We start from the raw sequence: 14,076 nt of genomic DNA on the forward strand, positions 1-14,076 counted from the left end.
ATCCACTGTCAGATGCAGTTGCGGGTTTGGTTTGGTTTTTTTTCAGAATAATAAGAAGTAATGATTTGCTACCCACAAAGCCTGAAAAAGAGTGGTGAATCACTGTACTGTTTTTATAAGAATTTGTGCATCCAAAATAAAAGCTGGTTACTTTTTCTGTATATAATAGCAAATATTGAACAAAAACTGAGCTAAAATAATATTCAGAACTAGTTGAAAAGAAGCAGTTGCTATTTCATTTTTGTTGATGTCCAAAAATTAGGACCATAAAATAAGAAAAAGGAAACCTAAAACTTTCACAATGGATAGTTTATTTGTCTGTCTTTGAAAATAATATTGTACTTTGCGTAGGATTTTTTAAATTGGGATTTATTTCTACTTTCCTCCTCTTTTCTTTTTATACTCTAACTACATCTGATCTATTTCTGGGCTTTTCATCAGATTCATTCCTTTTCCTGATATCCTAAATCTCTGGGTTTACTTGCAGGAGAAGATTAACAAATGCACAGTATCACAGAAAGTTTGGTGGCTTTAGCCAAGTTAATTTCAATCTTTCGTCACTCAGCTTCTCTGTGCTGCTTTTGGTTATGCAGTTGGGGTAGCTCGTATTACCTGTCCCTTTCATTTGTGGCCTTTGAAGAAAGGGGTCTCTCTTTTTTTCACCCAAATATTATGAGATGTTGTGTCTGTCAGTTCCCACTTCAGCAGAATTTGTGGATCCTATGTGTTTTGTAGAAAAACTCAGCTCTTCCAAAGGCTGAGGCTGTTTTTGGTCTATTAAGAAATCTTAAATGACTCTTTAGGCAGGGAACCAGGGAAAATCAGTACTATAAAACCATCAAATGTATCTTGTGGAACAAACTGTATTTTTATTTATTGCTGGTTTTAGAAAAGGTGAAATTTCTTATTCTTCTGATTGCAGCTGATAAGGATGACGTTTCCTTTGAAATAACTGAAATGAATTGCTGTGTGCTTCTTCACACTACTGACAGAAATATGTCTTTCAGCAGTGTTTTCCAAGATAATTTTCCTATTCATCTCCTCTAAATTAGCATGTTCCTGCTGAATGCCTTTTAAACCAGACTGACCACAAGGTGCGCAGGCTTCAGATTATCATCTGCGCTGCATTTTCTCTTCCTTGGAGAGCCATTGAAATAGCCATATAGAAATTCCTGTCTGGTTAAAGCCATACCTGATGTAAAATATAGGATGTTTGGGCATTTTGCCTTTAATTTAATATTTTCTTCTGAAGGCAATCCTAGACATTAGTCTTGTTTGAGACATTTCTTTTGGGGGTTATGGTTCAATCTTCAAGCAGTGCAGTTTTTGGTGCATAAAGCTGTTTGGTGGCATATATTAACTTATAGAGCTCATTTCTGTCTACATGCCTATGATTTGTATTCTTTTTTGTATTCTTTTCTTGTATTCTGCCTACTTACGTATGACTTGTATTCTTCTATTTGTGGCTCAGCCCCACAGCTTGGCTCAATACTGGGTTTTTAATGAATATTTCTTTTATTTGGGCAGTGTATTGTGTTGCTACCATAAAGTGGTGACTGACTTGAGTGTCATGAGAATTCACTCTCCACCAGCATCAAGACCACGTGTTACATAGTCAGAGGCTCTTTTCTATTTCATATTTAATTGGTTTGGTGCAGTTTCCTGCTGGTAAACATTTTCAGTCTTGATTGACTTTTAAAACCAGTTAATTAGTATGTTAGTACACTATATACACACTCAGTCAATCTTTTTTTGCCCAGCACTGTCTTCAGTTCCTGCTACGCACCTCCATGTAGCGTATTCAAGTATTTCTTGGTTTGCCTGTCCTATATAGATTACTAGTGTTTTTACGTACACACTAATTTTGAGATAGACTGTGGACACTTTCCTCATTAATCCATTTTCTCACTGCTCCTCAATCATACACTCAAGTACTTGTTTATTGAAGTTGCCCAACTAAAATAACTCGCTATTTTTCAGGTGTTCATATTGTTGCATTGGCCTTGCTCTTTCTGCTTGCTTTCTTCTTCTGCATACTGTAGCAACTTATACTTGTGATTTTTATGTTTTATTTTTTAATTTTTTTTTTTTGCAAGCACAGCAGCAGCTGAGGAAGGTTGTACTGGTTGGGTAATGCAGATGAGTGGGACCGTAACACCAGTCAAAAGTAATGCAGTGTTTAATGTCACTGTACAAAAGCTTTGATTTAATAAAAGGTTTGCTAATGGCCACAAGAATTTGGGAATGGGCTGTGAACATCTGAAGAAAGATAGTTTGTTGGGCTGATGTAGCACCATTGGTGACTCTACAGTAAATGGTAACAGGTAGTAAATGCATGCTGGTAATACACTTATGCTGCTTTTAGATTCACCTTTAATAAAATGTTTAAATACAGCTACTAAGTAGTCAAGGTAACTTTCAGTATTGTTATGGAAACTGCATGGAAGTGGCTTCTTGTGCTGATGTTTTATTCATTTGCTAGTTGAGTGCAAGGTTTCTTTGGTATGTTATCAATTTCTAATGCAGTGCTCATCTAGAAGGGAATTTATTACTTTTGCAACATCAGGACAGCTGGGAATATTAAACCTTCATATCTGGCTCAAGGACAGAAACAAAATGGTTTTATTCTGGCCAGAATGCTGAATATTTGTCCTTAAAGAAAGCTCATGATGCCCCCCACCCACCCTTTCAGTTCTAAGCATATGCTCAGAACTTAAGACATTATATTATAAATGTTCATTTAAGTGGAAACAGTTGCTGGCATCTTCATAATGTTCTGAGCTACAGTGCCTTTTTTACTTGAAGCTGAACAAATTTATTGAATTTTAAATGTTTTGGCAGGTGTCATACCAACCTTCCCCAAACAAACCATCTTTGCTGTGTGGCCAATAACTATGATTGTTTTCAAGTCATGTTATTTCTCCCTACTTCCTCCCTCACTAAGGAATCAGATTTGCTTTGAAAATTTCTTACCAGTCCTAATCACATTGGTATATCTGAGATAATATAATAATTATATTAGAAATAAATGTTGATTAAATTTATAGAAAAACTAATATGCCCAACCTTTAAAATAATTTTCCTTTTCTTTTAAAGGATATTTTCTTGTCCTTTCGGAGGAAAGGATGTGCATAACCACGTACATTTGTCTGGAGTCAGAGAAGGTCATTGCTTTTTGTAATGCAAATATCCTCTTTCTGGGAATTGACTTCTTGGGGTTTTTTGCCTTCTCTTTTCCTGGGCCCAGTTGTTCAAACCAGCTTGAAATGAATGTCCTGCTTCACTTGCAGAAACCTCAAGCTTTTCAAAATTACAGGTGTGGAACTGTATTTGCCTTTGGAGATGATAAAAGGGAGTTTGTCACTTGGAAATTGTGATACATTAAAAAATGCTTTTTTTTTTAAACTTCTGAACAAATAAGCATGTACAATCTGCAAATGCTTTGTTAGTATAGTGTGCACAAAGCATAGTTTGACCTTACGTGATATGAAAGTAAGAGACTTAGCCAATAATATCCAATTTAAAACAAAAAATGTATTTATAGAGCTGATTTTTCTTTGTTTTGTTTTGGTTTTTTACTCTTCACAGGATAAGGTGCTACTCAACACCTGGATTACCTAGTTTATGGGAATTATGGATTTATTTTCTTTAGTCAAGAAACCTTGTCTCAAAAGCGTAGTACCTGGACAAAAATCTGTGTAGTTATTTAAGTATTGAAACATAGTTGTATCAACAGGACTTCTGTGGTCTGTTTTAAGTGTTAACAGATGCCGTGATTCCTACCAGCCATCCTTCCTCTGCTGTGGGAATTACCACCTCTGGACTACCTTTACAAATTGCTCTGATGTGACACATATTTCAGTTACCTCTGAGAAGATGTTAAGTTTAAGTAGGTTATTAAAGGATCAGTGACTTTACCATTATGACTTAGTTTGAGATATCTTATGGAATACTTGTGCTATTGGTTATGTCAGCAGGCTTTTTACAGGTTTGGATTTTTATTTTGTTTAGCTGCTCATGTTTCTCACCTGGAGAATGTATCTGAAGAAGAAATGAATAGGCTCCTGGGGATTGTATTGGATGTAGAGTATCTGTTCACCTGTGTCCACAAAGAAGAAGATGCAGACACCAAGCAAGTTTATTTCTACCTGTTCAAAGTAAGCTGAACTTGTGTAGTAGCATCTCAGGTTTTTCACTTTCTCACATTTAAGCCAATGTCACTGCCCCTTATGCATATATTGACTTTGTCTGGTGAGACTTTTTCTCCAGCATGATGCTTTAGTGGCTAACTATGGGTGAGACGTTCTGGTACTTGCAGTGTACCATATACCGCTGCAAAGTCATCCAGATAGTTGAGGAGCTGACCTTGAGTCCCATCTCTAAACTGTGCAACCTGCAAGCCTTACCGTCTTCATTTGCACATCAGGAAAAGTCAGTTGACGTAAGTGCTAACTTAGCTGCCTGCATTTGCTTGGAGAAGCCCCTTACGCGCATTTCTAAGAAGCCGAATTCACAATGAAGTTTAGTAGCTATAAATTTAGATGACTAAACAAGTGGATATATAACCAGGAGATCTTCAGTGCTGCTTGCAGTGTGTTGGGCACCTCTGCCTTCAATTGACCCCATGTATGCAAATATCCTAATTTTTAAAAATTTGTGTATTTTCTACAGCTTTTGAGGAAGTGCATTTTACAAATGGGAAAACCTGTAGTAGAAGGGTCTTTGGAGAGTCCCCCATTTGAGAAACCCAGCATTGAACAGGTAAACAGTCAAAGCATGGGTTTGGTTGTGTGTTGCTTTTTTTTTTTTTTTCCAATTATTTCATGGGTTTTGGGCAGGGTTTGTTTGTTTTGGGTTTTGGTTTTTTCTTTCCTTTTGTTTTTTTAAACATAGACACTGGTTTTGAAAATATGGCATTTTAGGCAGTGTGCACATGCTTCTGTATATTACTTTGTAGACTACAAAGAGGGGGACTGTAGGAGACCTGCTGCTGCTTCTCCTTTAGTGTTGGTACAATAGTTACATTATTTGACTTTTCTCATCATTCATCTTATGCTTTAATGAAACTGACATTTTTTGTGGTTTTAGAGAATGAATTTAAAATATTGCTTTCATGTGTGCTAGTTCTAATCTTTCTTTGTTTCAAGTGATGGAAAATACTGTTGAAGTTTTGAAATCCAATATTAAAATGACACTTGTTTTCTGTAAATCAATGGAAATGTTACAATCCAATTCAGTGAGATCATAGCCTTCTCTTTCAAAGACTAGACAACAAAAAACAGAGCCAAAAACAAAGAATAACTGAGGCTTTTGTAACTCTCAGTGGAGGAAGAACATATGACAAATTCAGATTTGGTTAAACAAGCTCCTGAGAATGCACTTTTAGCACAGAAGTGGGCCATTAGCTCCAGGGAGACTATGCAGAGGCTCACATACCTCACTGAAACAGGAGCTCAATGTTTTTCCATCAGTAGATGAATGGATGCTCTATTGTTAAACAGCGTATTTTAAATGTGAAGTCTGTTATGTGAAGTAATTATTTCCTTGCAACTCTCACTTCTTATAATTTAGGAAAATCAAAACACTTCGTCGCTGAATTTCTGAGGAGTCTTCACCTTAAGTTCTCTTTTAGTTTGAGTATGAACAAATAAGTGTGTGTAATATTCATACACTCCTAGTCATTAAAATATACTATGAAAAAGTTTTGTACTATGTATTTTTTCATCACATTCTTCATACTGTTCAATTCGCGTAAGAAAGTAAGCGTGGAGATGAAAGGGTAATTCTTCTTACACTGTATTTTGCAATAATTTTCCCTTGAAATAGACTGATATTTTTAATTCTGTTTCTAGCAGTTCAACAACTCAGTCACACAGAAGTTTTTGCTAGGCATCAGTATTATAACTCATTTATAATGTGTGTATATATATATTGCAGCGCTTCACACATTTTAACTACCTTCAGTATTTTTTTTTCAAGTGGACAGTATGCAAAGTGCAGTGAGGGGACAAACTTGTGAAATACTGGCACTTTTTGAAGAAGTAATATGATGTGTAGTCACAAGTTTAACTAGAAGTCCACAAGCCCTAGTTACAGAAAAGTAACTGGAGAGGTTTGTAGTTTATACTTGATTTACAGAGGAAATAAATCATGCAGCATGCTTATCAGCAAAATTGTGCATATGTAAGAATGTAGAACAAAGCCTACCAGATCTTTCTCTGTTCAGTGAAGTTTTTTACTTTGAGAAGCAAGGAAGAATATAGAATTTTCTTTCTTGCCCTATAAGTCAGCTCCTGGAGGCGGATAGAATAAAACATCTGGATGTACCTGCTGCTGTTTTACAGGGCAACCAGCCTTTGACAGCTACGAAAGTAGCTGAGCAAGAGGTTCATGGTCTCTGGTATTTGTTTTATTTCCCATGTAATGCAAATTCAGGGTTAATAAACAGAAAGTGAGGAATGTTCAAGGGCGCTCCTGCAAAAATTATGGCTAAGCAATTAAACATAATTTTCTTCTGTTTTAAGGGTGTGAATAATTTTGTGCAGTACAAATTTAGCCACTTACCCTCAAAGGAAAGGCAAACAATAGTGGAACTGGCTAAAATGTTTCTGAACCGCATTAACTACTGGCACCTGGAGACACCTTCTCAGCGAAGACTAAGATCACCCAATGATGATATTGCGGGGTATAAAGTGAATTATACCAGGTAATGGTGCTCTTGCTTGTTACAAATCTTGCTTACAAACATGGCATGTATACAGTTCAGGAATACACCAGTACCTGTATGCCATAGGGGCACCTTGTGAATATTTGCAGTCATGGGGTTTGTATGAAAACCTGAGGATTTTAGTGAGGCTATATCAGAGTTTCACACGCATCCTTGTGTTCCAAGAGGTATGCTTTATCAGCCAAGAACAGGGAGTAGAGATCGTGAACATCTGTACCTGACAATGCTTTTGCATGTCCTGTATTTGCAGAATTGCTCTCAGACTTCTTAAGATGGGAGCCTCATGTAAGATAAAATTCAGGCAATTTGTTATTCAACTTAATTAATAAAAAAAAGAAAAAGATAACATTAGGCATTGTAAAGCATCACACTTTGAAGCCAAATCATCAAAAAATTGGAATGATTTTGTAAGTGCTTGAATGCTAAATGGGGAGTAAGTTCCTTAAAATGACATTATGACCTTTTAATATGTTGTCAGAATTCAAGGGAATAACTTCGACCCTGGGGGAAGAAGAGCTAGGATAAAAGGCTGGGTCTCTCTTAATTTTGCTTTTCTTATAACAATAGTGCAATGCCTTTTTCAGCGCAGCAACAACAGCTAAGGTTGCCAACACATGCAACAGTTAACATGCTGTCTGTGAGCACAGGCAGCAGTTAACAAAGGTTACTGTCAGCACATCTGTTCCCAGGAATGGCCAGGGACACCTTTCCTATCTGAGGATGAGCACTGCCTTCTGCCTGCTTTCCTGGTGGCCATCCCTCTGACAAACCTCAGCTCCTTGAAGGAGAACTGCAGATCCTACTTTGAGTTGAGGCTGTGGCTGGTGATGCAGCAGACTGCACTGTGTTTGTGTCCGACTGGGATGCTCTCAGATGACCTGTCAGCTCTAATAACTATCTGGTGTATAGTACAGTTACTGATAATCATAGGGCTCCTAAGACCATGTTTGGTGGGTCTTTGACCTCCATTTGTTTATGGTTGGAGTCAACTTTTAGGAATCAATAGCTAGCATTGGCTCTCGCTGGTGACTTTTGTTGTTAATCATTTTGTCACTTGTGGTTTCTCAAACCTTTCTGCCTGCAGTCCCTAAGTTTCCCCCTTATCCCAAAGTGCCACCTCTTTCCAGCTGATCTAACCTGTCATTGTGAGCTTTTCCCCTCCATGGTGTTCAAGACACTGCTCAGGGTGCTGAGGAAGCTGCTGTGCCCCACGGGTGCACCTTGTGACTTCTTGCTTCATTTGAATGACTGGCTTCATTTGAAAACCTGATGATTTGAGTGAAATGATATCAGAGTTTCACATGCACCCTTGTGTTTTGAGGGGTATGCTTTATCAGCCAAAAACAGGGAGTAGAGGTCTGCAAACAACAGTATCTCACAAGTCTTTTGCAACTCTTGTGTTTGCAAAGATTAAGACACAAGAGTTTGGGAGAGCATTTTGAGACAGGCTATACTTTGCGTCCAGATGAGAAAACCCAGGCAGGATCCAGCACAATCTGATTGCATCCAGTTCTTCACATTTTCTTTTCATGGTTGAAGCTTTCATAACGGTTGCAGTCTGATTCTGCTACCATTAACTGTTCACTTACATGTAGGTATCAAAATCTTTGTAAAATTAACAGATATGACCCACGTGTCAGTACCATGATCCCTTTTCCAAGAAGAGTAACATGACATGCTCTATTTCATATGTACTTAATGAAAAAGTCATTAGGGAGGGAGTTACTGGTAACTGGAAGAGTACCAAGTCAGGATGTAATGGGAAGAAGCCAGCTAGTGGAAGACCTTGGTGGGAGTCCAGTAGGACTGGGATGGAGTTCGTTAAAAGTGTTGCCCCTTTTGCATCTATGTGGCAAAATGTAGAAGTTTAAAGAGGAGAAAACAGTCCAGTGTAAGGGTCTTTGGAGTTGCAGGCAGGAGACATGGGAGCCTGAATGTGGAGAGAATACCTGACATCAACATGAATTTTATGTGATCTATGATTAGTGTCTGGAGCAAGAGTGCTTTGTGGAAACTAGACTGCAGAGAAAAAGAATACATGGAGACTTAAAAGTACTTGGCTGTCATTTCTTTAAAAAAATGGGCAATATAAGTGCTGCTTAACTCTGTCCAGACTTGATGTGGAACAGATTTATATGGTCATATATCTCTCAGCTGCATTATAAATGATGTGGGTAGTGGTTTTATTGCATTAATTTGTATGTTAGATGGTGATAATTACCTGGCTTTTTTCCCCTTTACAGGTGGCTTTGTTATTGCAATGTCCCTCAGTTCTGTGACAGTCTACCTCGGTATGAAACCACCCAGGTTTTCGGTAGGACATTGCTTCGCTCTGTTTTTACTGTAATGAGACGACAGCTGCTGGAGCAGGCCAGGCAGGAAAAAGACAAGCTTCCACAAGAGAAACGAACACTAATCCTCACCCATTTTCCAAAGTAAGGGGTCGCAATGTGCCTGCACTCAAGGTTGACTAGTAGTGTGCAACTTTGGCATGGAAATGGAAAAATTACCTACAGCTTAAAATAGTTTCTCCTTTTATTCAATAACAAGTAGATACTGCAGCTTTCTTTTCTGCCATAGCTTAAATTAGTGTATTTTATGTACACAGCTGCTGGTTTTGCTTTGTCCCAGGGCTTTACTTTATAAAAAGGATTATTCATCTTGCTGGGGGATTGTGCTTATTGCCTATTAGCAGGTATTGTTGGTCACTTAATTGTTTTTTCTGTAGTTCTTGGAAGCAACATAGGTCCAGATCTCCAAAATGCTTCTGCTTTTGTGACGGAGCAGTAAAAAAGGGAGTGTTGTACTGGAGTTTATATACAGCTAAAAATTTCAGTTTAATTCAACATTGTAATAGGGAACAAGTAGTAACCCCACACCCAGAAGAGACGTGTTCATTTGGGGAAGAAGAGAGTAGTCAGTATAAAGCTGCGTTAGTGAATCGTAAACTAAAGAATTTCGTATTGACTACCTGTTCCAGTCCTGGAATATGGATGATAATGTCTCACAATTAAATAGCAATTTTTGCATAGGTGCTGTATGGAAGAATGAATTGTCTCAAAACACGCTAAACTTTCAAACATTTTACTGCTGGTTAAAGGTGGTGGTGGTAACAGATTCATTCAGTGTATGCTTTCTGAAAATAATGTATCACTTAAAATATCTCCATTTTGTGAGGATGGCTTGGCTCCCTAGCCCATATTTTAGAAGTCTGTACCTCCAATGACAAAGGAACTGAATCTACAAGAGAGCTGGTGGCAGTGATGCTATGCGAGCTACTGTCTGGGGCTAGAGTTGGGTTAGGGCTCAGGGGAATGAAAGCCATGAGCTTTCCAAAGCTGAGTAGAGGCAAGATTTTTTTGCTCCTACCATTACTAATAGCGCCTTTTACCACTTTGAAGAATGTAAACTGTCTCTGGGGTAGACTGCTATTGATACAGGAATGTTTGTGTATATCTGGGAATAGGATCATGGTCTGGTCCTGAAAGAGGTGTGAAAAAGGATTTAACACTGCATTGATACAAGGAGCAGATTTGTAGAGGAAGGAGGTGTGCATATGTCCCTATGTTTCCACTGCCATTTATACCCTAGATAAATAATTTGAAAAGCATTATTATTCACTGCAGTTGCTTTTAATATTCTGCTGGGGTAGGGGGAAGAAAGACAAGCACTGTTTGCTGATGATCTGTGGGAAATAGGAATAATGTTTTAAATCTTTTATGGGCTATACTTGTCTGAAGCATTTGTCTCTCTGCTGGTGTTAGGCACTGAACCCTGTGGAGTAGCTGCAGCTCAGAGCACAGAGGTGGTGCCTGGTATCAGTGCTGGGCTCCTGGCTGCCTTGGCAGCTCCTTCCCAGGCAAAGGCAGCACCCACAGCTTATGTGTGTGTGTACCTAGGAAATAGTCACCAAGCAGTCTGAACACAGAGCCTCTGGGCTGCCTGTAATTGTAACCTTGGCTGAAGTTTAATCAGTGCTTCTGCTCCGTCACAGATGGTCAAGTAGCTGTTACAAACTTTTTAGCTGTTATCAGCTGTATAGATAGCAGCAAACACTGCACATTGCTGTGCTTAGATATAAATGTCCTATATATCAAATACAAGAGTAGGACTTGATCCTGAAAATCCTTATCCTGTTCAAGGAAGTCTTACTCAACAGTCTGTTGGTTTCACCTGGACAGTTTCTATACATATAGATGACTCTAGAGAGTAAAAATGTGCCATATCAACTTCTGGTCTGAAACCCTGCTTTGTGCAACATAGGATAAGCAGCTATCTTGCTTCTCAGAGGGAATTGATGTATTAGCCCTGGGAAGGCAAGCGTGCTGGATAGTCTTATCTGTGGAATTTCTCTCACATATAATAATACTGGAAGAGGTTTAAATAACACTGTTTCTCTAAGTGTACCAAAGTAAGATTAAAAATACTGTTATGCAAGAGCAAACATGCAATTAAATGTTACAATAGGACATTTAAAGGAATGAAAGTATCTTCTTAAGAGCATTATTAATAACTAACTCTGGGATTTTATAAATCTGTAAGAAGCAGAAAATAAGTGCATCTGCAAAACTGGTTTATCAAAATAGACATATTTTGTCACCATTGTATAACATGGGTACCTTGGCATCTGTCAACTCATAGCTTTCTTATTAGTATACAGTTTTGTTCTGTAAAAGTAGTTTGCAACTGTTTCTTTCTGCATTTGTGAATTAGATAGATATTGCTTATAATCAAAGATAAATTTTCATAGGTGAAAGCACTGTGCTGAAGTAGGATACTTAATGTCTGGTCTGCGTTGTGATTTTGTGTGTGTTTGTTGTTTTAAAAAAATTAATTGGCCAACAACATTTTCTTACTGAATCAGTAAATATTTTTAAGTTTTAAAAAGTTGCAAATGCTTATTCTGAAAATGAACCTGTTTTGAATACTCCTGTTATTATTTCACCTGTTCTTGTGCATAGGTTTCTGTCAATGCTGGAAGAAGAAGTGTACAGCCAGAATTCTCCCATTTGGGATCAGGATTTCATGGTGTCTAGTTCCCGAACTGGCCAGCTGGGAATCCAGACAGGTAATTTGCATTTAGTGGTGTGTTAGGGAGAACCTGAATGCAAAGATAAACCTGTACAAGTGATGAATTCTAAGGAATGAGACTTAGATGCACAGCTTTATAAATAGCAGCCTATACTGAAGTCAGTCTGTCTCAAGGAAGAACGGGTGCCTCACTCTCTAATGCTTTCTCACATAAAGATTCCATTTCGATGATGAAATCCAGCTAACTGAAGGTGCCAGTGGAGCAGGCTGAGTGCAGAGGCAAATCATTCGAGTACTCAAGTGGCACAAGTGCACTCAGTGTGTGCAAGTGAGAATGGCCAGTGGGTAAATGGCTGCAGTGGGTCACCTGCTGGACAGTGGTCCCCTCGCATAGGGACCATGCCAATCCACGGACTGTAGCAGAAGTGACATAAGGGCCTAGTAGTAGGGAAATAGGGACCTTCTACATCAGATGTCCCATTGCCTTTGTACACACACCTTTGATTTTCTTGGGTTTTTTTTATAGCTTTTCCTTGCTTTGTTTCTTATCCATGTTGACTATTCTGCGGCACTCTTTCTCAGTCAAGATACTGAAGTCATCCCTAAAATTGCAGGAGGCATTGATGATCATCTTATTTCTCTTTCCTTCCTGCTCAAAAGTATTTAAAATCCATTTATGCAGCTCAGGGGTTGACTTAATTTTCAAGTATTCAATATTTTATAACAATTCAGTGTTTTCAAACAGTTGTTGATTATCAGTTGACAAAATCATCATGGCAGCACTTTATCTGGTAATGAATTTACTGGAGTAGTAGGGAAATTCCACTGTGACAGATACAGGCTTTTTGTGTGAGAAATTCCTGGTCTGCACCAGAGACCGGTGAATTATGCCTTAGGCATAAGTTCATTGCTGCTCTCAAATCACGTTGCTCTGAGAGTTCACTCTATCAGGTACATTTCTGCAATGGTTCATTTTAACGTGCACCTTTCAAGCACTGGATTCTTGGCACGAATATGGCACAAAAGAGTTGTTGGTGCCGATGACACCAGGATAAAAGCATGCAGGGAGAAAGACTGCAGGTGTCCAGACTACAAGCTGTTACCTCAATCCCCTGCCTGTCTGCCAAAAGTCCTGACACAAATTAAAACAGGGATGGTTTGGGATGAGTGTTGAGTTTTCTTTTTTTAACATCTGAGTGAGAGATGTTAGTCTGTGGCATTTTAAAATAACAGTTTCATCCTCTTAACTGGTGCAACAGCTGCTCCCTTTATTGAGTTTGATTTGTCCAACTCTTCTTTGAACACTGTTAAAGTGGACAGCTGAAGCTGAGTGATGAGATTTTGCTTCTCGATAGACCCCTACAAAAAGCCTTTTCATGAAGCTAAATGCCAGCAGGCTTGGCAGGTACATGAAGGAAGTTTGTTTTCTTTGCTTGTGCTCAGCACTGCAGAATGGTAAAGCCTGATATTTGCAATCTCCCTCATCCAACAGTAATAAGGTCGCATTATGTAGAAGCTTAGAAAAATATATTGAGATAAAGCTTTAATGTCTCTGTTTGCAAACTGGTGGCATTGCTCTGTTGCACATTAGCTGTTACTTCTGAGGTGGTGGGTGTGCAGTTGGGGCCATCATTGTCCATCATTGTGAAAGTCCTTCAGAAACACAAGAGACTCCATGGGCTCCATTTCCTGATTTTTTTGTGTTTGTCTTTTATGCTGTTGCAGTTATCAGTCCTCCTCCTGTTGCAAGATCTGTTTCATACAGTGCAAGTCCTTCGTCTCTGGAGCAACCCAGCAGTGGAAATATGAGTCCTGCTTGCAAAGTTTCGTCTGCCCTTGACCCAAACCTAGGTAATGAAGAGGGAGACTTGCTTTTTGTCTTCTGTTGATATTATCAGTAGTTGAAGCATACGGGATCGCTACCTTCACTCTGCAATAGAGATCATGAGGTGCTTTTGCTAAAAGACATGCACATGCAGACTTTTTCTCCACTATGGTAATGTTTAACTAGCAGAAATGGCAACTGTATTTGCAAAAAAAATAAAATTAAAAAATGGTTTAAATTAAAATGGGGAAAAGTCTGCTGGTGTCGGAGGTTGTTGAAAAACGCTTTGCTTGGAGTACACATATTATGAGTCATGAAAAAAGATTTCATTTAAATAAAGACAGAGAAGAAGGAGCCATTGTATTTTATTTTTCTTTTTTTAATCTTTCAAGGTGCTGAAATTGCATACATTTGAGTGTTAAAGAAAAGCAGAAACACACCAACCAGGTTAAATTTAAAACCTGAATGATGTCAGGTTAAAAAGAAAAAAAAG

The 14,076-nt window shown here is 38.4% G+C and overlaps 1 protein-coding gene across 8 annotated transcripts in view; it reads left to right on the top strand.

Moving 5' to 3' along the window:
- KAT2B (lysine acetyltransferase 2B) overlaps window positions 1-14,076 on the top strand; it is a 45,725-nt gene that overhangs the window by 9,726 nt on the left and 21,923 nt on the right. For 7 of the 8 annotated variants that reach the window (XR_003990865.1, XM_030481802.1, XM_030481792.1 and 4 more), the window contains exons 3-8: window positions 4,012-4,157; window positions 4,672-4,761; window positions 6,525-6,706; window positions 8,971-9,162; window positions 11,689-11,795; window positions 13,484-13,609. Coding sequence is in view for 7 of the 8 variants with exons in the window: in XM_030481802.1 (XP_030337662.1) it covers window positions 4,012-4,157; window positions 4,672-4,761; window positions 6,525-6,706; window positions 8,971-9,162; window positions 11,689-11,795; window positions 13,484-13,609 (843 nt within the window). In the remaining variant the exon portion in view is untranslated. Of the gene's footprint in view, window positions 1-3,148; window positions 3,493-4,011; window positions 4,158-4,671; window positions 4,762-6,524; window positions 6,707-8,970; window positions 9,163-11,688; window positions 11,796-13,483; window positions 13,610-14,076 lie in introns of those variants that run through there. The other variant, XM_030481851.1, reaches the window with a different exon arrangement.

The sequence above is a fragment of the Strigops habroptila genome, chromosome 1, assembly GCF_004027225.2.
Source record: "Strigops habroptila isolate Jane chromosome 1, bStrHab1.2.pri, whole genome shotgun sequence".
Classification (NCBI taxonomy): domain Eukaryota; kingdom Metazoa; phylum Chordata; class Aves; order Psittaciformes; family Psittacidae; genus Strigops; species Strigops habroptila.